We start from the raw sequence: 7,288 nt of genomic DNA, 5'->3' as shown, positions 1-7,288 counted from the left end.
GCAGCCCTTTAGTTCCCACAGGTTCCTGCAGGTGAGAGCCGCTGAGGGGACTGGGCTGTGGGGGTGTCAGGGCCTCACATTATCGTGGCCTCTGAGGTAGTGGGGTCCTGGGGCTGTCCAGCCCCTCTTCTCGGGGGACCTTGGACCTGGGGATCTTGAAGAGACACCGAGCCCAGAACCCTAAGTCCAGGTCAAGGGTCATATGAGTGGCACCTGATTTTGGCAGCCAGTGGAATTGTGTGTGACAGGTCCTTCCATGCATGGGTTCCAGAATGTGCAAAGGCTTGAAGTGAAGACTAAGATGATTCAGGGACAAGCAGGGGTCCATTTTTTAAAAATAGGAACTGCAAACAGTGGGACAGGAATCAAGTCCAGAGGAGCTTTGTGACTACTTGGGTTTCTGTTCTGCTGGTGATGGGGTCATTGGGGTAATTGGTCAGTAGAGCAGGTGATCTGTCCAGGTCTCATTAGACTCCCTGTGACTGCAGCACGATGCACACTATGGGTGTGAGGACAGTGGTAGAAAGCCCAGGATGGAAGCTGCTGTGATAGTGTTGGTGAGTGTGATGGTAACTGGAGAACAATGGTGGTTGTGGGTGTGGAAGAAGCAGTTTCATTATGGGTCAGGGTTTTAGGTGTGGCCACCTGGATTTTCTAATTTTGAGGATTGGAGAGAGGGGTAAAGGTTTGGATTTAGTACCTGATGGTATGAAAATACCATCAACTGAGATGGAGAAATTCATAGTGGGAAAAGTAATATTCATGAAGAACATAAAATCTTTTATTTTTTGCATTTTAGGGTATGAGATAGTTCAGAGGCCAGTTCATGACCATCTGGAACTCTGAGAAGTAGTTCAAGATGAAGACTACCTAAAAAATAGTAAAGTGTATGGACCACGGAGGAGTTATAGATCACCTTTTTTTTTTTTTATTGGAGGGGGACGAGTAATTCAAAAAAGGTGAGATTGTGGCTGGTGCATATTTGCTTCTTTTATTAATTGATTTCAGAGAGGAAGGGAGAGAGAGAGAGAGAGAGAGAGAGAGAGAGAGAGAGAGAGAGAGAAACATCAATAATGAGAGAGAATCACCAAAGAGCTGCCTCCTGCACAACACCCCCACTGGGGGATCAAGCCCACAACCCGGACATGTGCCCCCTGGCCGGAACCGAACCTGCAACCCTTTAGTCTGCAGGCTAATGCTCTATCCACAGAGCCAAACCAGCCAGGGCTATATTTACTTCTTAAACACTCACCAGAATTTCTTGTGATCTTTGTGTGACCTGGTGTGTTGCATCCAGTTTGGTAGATTTGCTTATGGGCAGGAGTGGGCATCTGTGAGACTCACTGGGCATGGGGTAGAGAGTCATAGGCAGTGGGACTTGAGTACTGAGGGCTGTGAGTGGAGAAGGGACATCAAGTGCAGCACCAGTAGAGTTGGGCTCTAAATAACTGAGATCTGATGTGGTTCTCAATAGGTGAGGCTGAAGGAAAAAACAATTTGGGAGGGAGGCCTTCATAGCAGAACTGAAGGCTGTGTCTTTGGTGTGGGCATTCAGAGTCAGGATAGTACTTGATACTGTTTCAACTTGCCATGCAGTCTCTGGAACACACATGGTGAGTAATGACTAAGACGAAGGAGATGTCTATGGGAGCTGGGGCTACGGGAGTGCAGGTGTGAGAGAGGTGTGGGAGAAGGAGTGATGTGCTCTTGGAGAGGGAGTGTGAATTCCTGGCCACAGATCCCTGATGTTGACATAAGAGGGAACGAAGTTTGAGTCCATTTCTGGTGATAACTGGATGATACAACATGGGAAATATTAGGGTAATTCCTGAAAAGACGGGTGATGTGGTGCTACATGCCAGGCCCAGAATTTAGGTGTCATATAGGTGCACACCTACCTGTTGTTGTGGGGCTGATACAGTGATCAATAGGAATGTGATAGCATACATCAGTGTCACCTGGGCTTGAAAATTTCTGCCGGATTTTGGAAGAGAGAAGGGTAAGAGAGAAATACAGAGGTGGTGAGTTAGAATTTTGAAAAAAGGTGATTAGAAAACAACCCCTCCTCTACATAGCTTATATGTGTTGTCTCTAAAGTTGTGACTCTGTGAATGAAGCTGTATGAGAGAAGTGGGATAGGAAGAATTATGTGGCACAGGTAGCAAAAGTGTTATCCTCAGCACCCTAGGATTGGAATCAAAAGGGTGACGAGTGATGCCATGTTTTTTGGGGTCTTGGAGGGGGAATCTGTGGGGCAGAAAGGATATTGCTACACAAGACCAGTGTCAAAACATTCACATCTCTCTTTACAGCCAACATTTATCTGTAGCCGTTATGGTGACACCCATTGTGTTGACCCTAACTATGAGGCCCTGAGGTCAGGTATAATCAGTCCAGGTGCCTGCCTTTATTGCTGTGGGAAGACACAGTATCAGGAAAAGGAGAGAGTGACTCCGGTGGATGCAAGGTTTGCTGTTATCTGTGATGTAGGAGTAGGGGGAGCAGATGGATATGGAGAGTGTGAAGTATGACAAAAGTAAAAGCCTAGGACAGAAGCTGATCATGGACTGAACTGTCTCCATTACGAGAGGTTATGAACTTTGAGGATGTGGCCATTGCCTTCTCTCAGGAGGAGTGGGGGCTCCTTCATGAGGCTCAGAGACTTCTGTACTGTGATGTGATGCTGGAAGTTTTTGTACTCGTTTCATCTGTAGATGATATCTTCACATTGTCCCAGTGTCATGAGGTGATGTCCTTTCTTCCTTTATTCTCAAAATATAGATTTCTCTCTCCCACAGCCAGACCATGGGTTCTGCTAATTTCCGCCACTGTCTTGTCAAATGTGCTGTGGCTGCTGGTGCTGAGCTGTGTGGAGAGCCCTGACCAATAGACTCCATGAACATCCCTAACACCCATTGCCTCAAAAAGAGCAGAAAGTGTCTGGGAATCAGGACTCTTACAGGCAGCTTAATGGGTCCCATCTTCCTCTTCCTCTCCCTGGGAGGATGACAATATGGACATTTATTCCCTTCTTCCCCCTTCCTCTAGGGAAAGATGCTTTATGACAGCCTGTGCCAGGTTTTGTTTTTCACTTACATGAATCATGGGAAATTCTAATAAGACCCTTCTTCAGTTGTTGTTTGTAATATTACGTTAACTGAGTTCTATTGCATGCCAAAATGTTCTGGGGCAGAGCTGGCTGCTCTCTGTTGTCTTTCATTAATACTTGGAATATTTAAGATTTATGCATTGGTAGAGTAGAAGATCAGGGAGAAACCTGATTTCCTCACAGGGTGCACATGCAAGATGGTCTCAGATGAGGTCTGGCCATGCTGAGTTAAAACTGGAGGAAGTTTTGAAATAATTGTGGTGGTCAGATGATACCCAGAACCAGCTAATTTCCAACACGTTTAAGAGAAAGTGCCATGGCTACACACCATTTCTACCTTCTCTTTCCCATAGTTGACACTTTGCTGACTTGCATTTCATCTGTGACTTACTGGTTTGGGCTACCTTCACCTTTGTCACCTTTCTTGCATCACCTGTCCCTCTGCACTGCTCCCTCTGCAATATTCTGCTACATAGACCTGCACATGTGTTATGAGGTGCACATGCATGCTTAAGTAGAACTTGAACCCCTGCTACTTGTTTATTGAATTTTACTTGGAATAAGACATAACCAATCTTCTGCACAGCTTGCCCCTGTCATCATTAGACCAGCCCTGCTGAGCACTCTTACCAGAGGACTGAGTTGGAAATGCATCTTCTCTTCCACGTGGTTTTTGCCATGTGTGTGTCATGATTCTGGTGAGGTATTTCCTGTTTTGTGACCTTCAGAGGCCCCCTTCAAAGAAGCTTCTTGTTATTTCTTCCTGCATATCATTTATTTTCAGACAATTGCATGGAACCCATGTATTATGTGCAAAACACTTTAGCAATGGGACTTCCCCTCTCACCACTGTCAACATTCAGTTCCTCCTCAGTTTTCTCTTTTCAATTTGTTGGCATAAAACAGATGATGAGGAGGTCTGTCCTGAGCAGAGCATATCTGTACAAGGAGAGTCACAGGTCAGGGCTTCTGAGACAGCTCCTGCAACTCAGAGGACCCATATGTGTAAGTGGTGTGTCTCAGTGTTCAAAGATACTCTGCACTTGACTGAGTCACAAGCAGCATACTTTGAGCAGAAAGCCTTCTTCATTGATGCATGTGTGAGAGATTTCTGTTTCAATGCAAATCCTCACAGCAAAAGAGGGATTCCAGTAGAGAGAAGCTCTTGAAAGAAGGCATGGACAGGGCCTTGTTTGTGACCAGGTGCAGCTTCTACTTACCTTGGGTGCCTTCAAGCAGGAGGGAGGTTGGGAAAGACTTCCCAGCCATGTCAGGGCTTCTCCAGCACCAGGCCCCTCTCAACACTGAGGAGCCACACAGTGGCAGTGAGATTTCCCAGGAATATCTTGGTGGAAAGTCTTCACCATACTTGTAACTGTGAAAGATTTGGCAGCCAAAACCAGAAAGTTGTTCAGCATCAGGATGCCTCCTCTGGAGAAGTGAAATATGAATGTGACAAATGTGGTAAAGTTTTTAGAGGAATTTTTCACCTCATTCAACACGGAAGAACTCACACTAGAGAAAAGCCCTATGAGTTTAATGATTGTGGGAAATCTTTTAGGAGCAACAATATACTTTTTAGCCACAAGAGAGTTCACACTGGAGAAAAGTCCTGTCAGTGTAGTGATTGTGGAAAATCCTTCAGGCAAAGGTCTCAACTCACTGGACACCACAGTGTTCACACTGGAGGAAAACCCTATGAGTGATTGTGGGAAATCTTTTAGGAGAAATAATCAGCTCCTTAACCACAAGAGAGTTCACACTGGAGAAAAGCCATATGAGTGTACTGATTGTGGGAAGTCCTTCAGCAGAAGCTGTTACCTGTCTCATCACAAGAAAATCCACACTGGTGAAAAACCTTTTGAATGTAGTGAATGTGGGAAGTTCTTTAGAAAAAAGCCAACCCTCATTCAACACCACAGAGTTCATACTGGAGAAAAGCCGTATGAGTGTAGTGATTGTGGAAAGTCCTTTAGACAAAGACATTCGCTAATGGAGCAACACAGAAGTCACACTGGGGAAAAGCCATCTGAATGTAGTAAATGTGGGAAATGTTTTAGCAGAAAACCTAGCCTTGTTAGACATCTGAGCGTTCACATCGGAGAGAAGCCTTAAATGTTCAGGGGATGTTTTATCTTTCTCACTCTACAACACTGAAGGAAACATAAATGCATTTACCTGAATATAAACCCCATTTATGTGAACATATACTGTGCGAAAATTCTTATAAGTTTGAGGTACAAGTGAGGCTTGAAGGAGCTGCATTGAACTTGCTAGTTTCTGAAGACTCCTACCTCATTGATGTCACTGTGAGTATTTGTGGCTGAAGTGACCTCCTCTACCATCTGGATCATCTGAACAGTGTGTATCAGTCACAACCCCTGCCTGCTCAGGGAAAATGAATTCTGTGTTCTCACTTGTGCTTAAGTGAATTATGAATACTGTGAGCTCTTGGCAGGATCCTAATTCCTTTCTCTCTGGCTAGGAAATGGACCTGACCTGGGGTTCATCCAGAGCCCCTTTCTCAGCTAAGAAGTGCTACCTCTTTCAGGGACATCGTGGTTCTCACCTTATGCTGTGATGAATTGTTGCAAACTGATTGCTGTACACTGCTCTATGATGTTTTTGTAATTGTGATTTTGCTTTTGTACCTTTAATTTTGTTGGTTCTCTTCACTGTCTGGGTTCATTTGAAAGGACAATTGTGATCTGTCAGCATGTAGAGTTAACATATATTGTGGGGATGTCAAACATTCTTTGCTTCAGAAAGGATAGCTTAATGACAGAAACTCCTTCTTTGTCCAGTTTTCTTTGCAATACTGTCCAAGGCCTTAAAATAAAGACCATATGACTTTGTGGTTGTATTTTGCAGGTTTGATCCCCAGCCCACCATTTCGGCTGGTGTGGGAGGCATCTAGTTATTGTGTTTCTCTCTCTCTCATCCCCTTCGCACTCTCTCTAAAAAAAGAAAATAAACAAAAAAAATCCACCCTTCTTCACTAAGATGGGCCTCTGCCTGCACAGCCCACCTTCCCTTATTGTTTCCTGCCTTTGCCTGGGATGTTCCCCCTGCAGCTGGGTACACTGTGTCCTGCCCAGGAGCTGGCAGAGAAGAGCCCAAGGCAGGTCCCTGGAAGAGATTGGGTTTCTGTATTTGCCTGAGAGGAGCTGGCAAGGACTCTTCTGTCTCCATCCAGAGGTTTCTTCAGCTTGATGTCCCCATCCCCAGGCCCCTGAATATAATTTATCTGGGAGAATCCCCCTGATGCTTGAACCCAGAATCAGTTCATATTAGGAAAAGTCTGCCTATAGCAAGACCTCATAAACCCATTGGTGTACTTTGAGTCTATTTTTGCGTTTTGGGGGTAATTTTCTACTTTGATTTTATTAAATACCAGAGGCCCAGTGCACGAAATTCGTGCACGGGAGCAGGGAGTTCCTCAGCCTGGCCTGCACCCTCTCCAATCCGGGACCCCTCAGGGCTGCTGGCACCTAACTGCTCACCTGCCTGCTGGCCTGATCCCCCTAACTGCTCTTCCCTGCTGGCCTGATCCCTCTAACTGCTCTCCCCTGATGGTCTGATACCCTTAACTGCTCTCCCCTGCCGTCCTGATCCTCCTAACTGCTCTCCCCTGCCTGCCTGATCTCCTCTAACCGCCTCAACCTCAGCCCTGCCACCATGGTTTTGTCTGGAAGGACGTCCGGAAGGTCGTCTGGAAGATGTTCAGTCTAATTAGCATATTACCTTTTTATTAGTGTAGATGCCACCTTGCCTAAAAATGCAGGTTGTTAACAGGTTTTCCTATCATGGAAGGAGAGCCCACAGTAGCATCCTGGGTTCTGACCAGGGCTTATGCACTCGTGCTTTATCTCAGCAGATGAGATTCCTAGAAGACTCTTGGATGTACCTTGAACATTTCTATCGATTTTGCCAAATCATCCTCCAAAAATGTTGAACCACTTTAAACTCCCACCAGCAACCATGCATGTGCCCTCTGTCCTACTTTGATGCCAGTATCATTGATTTCCCCCTAGAAGCTTCCCTCCCCTCAGCCGGGACTGCTTGGCACTTGAACCAAACTCACTGTTCAGCCCAGGACTTGGATTTCCCGAGATAGAATTATGGAGGAGGAAAAATAGTTTTCCTCTACCCTTCTGAGTTCTTAGCGGAGGCCCTTGT

At 45.6% G+C, this 7,288-nt stretch overlaps 1 protein-coding gene and 1 pseudogene across 2 annotated transcripts in view; both read left to right on the top strand.

Moving 5' to 3' along the window:
• Positions 1-370: 370 nt before the first annotated feature.
• LOC102252476 overlaps positions 371-7,288 on the top strand; it is a 53,371-nt pseudogene continuing 46,453 nt past the window's right edge.
• LOC102251017 (zinc finger protein interacting with ribonucleoprotein K-like) overlaps positions 1,196-7,288 on the top strand; it is a 28,315-nt gene continuing 22,222 nt past the window's right edge. For both annotated transcript variants that reach the window (XM_014539504.1, XM_014539503.1), the window contains exon 1: positions 1,196-4,068. In XM_014539504.1, the coding sequence (XP_014394990.1) occupies positions 3,799-4,068 (270 nt within the window). In that variant the 5' untranslated portion in view covers positions 1,196-3,798. The remainder of the gene's footprint in view (positions 4,069-7,288) is intronic.

This window comes from Myotis brandtii, unplaced genomic scaffold, assembly GCF_000412655.1.
Source record: "Myotis brandtii unplaced genomic scaffold, ASM41265v1 scaffold22, whole genome shotgun sequence".
NCBI classification, from domain to species: Eukaryota; Metazoa; Chordata; class Mammalia; order Chiroptera; family Vespertilionidae; genus Myotis; species Myotis brandtii.
Note: the sequence above shows the minus strand (reverse complement) of the source record. Positions and strands in the feature narration are given on the sequence as shown.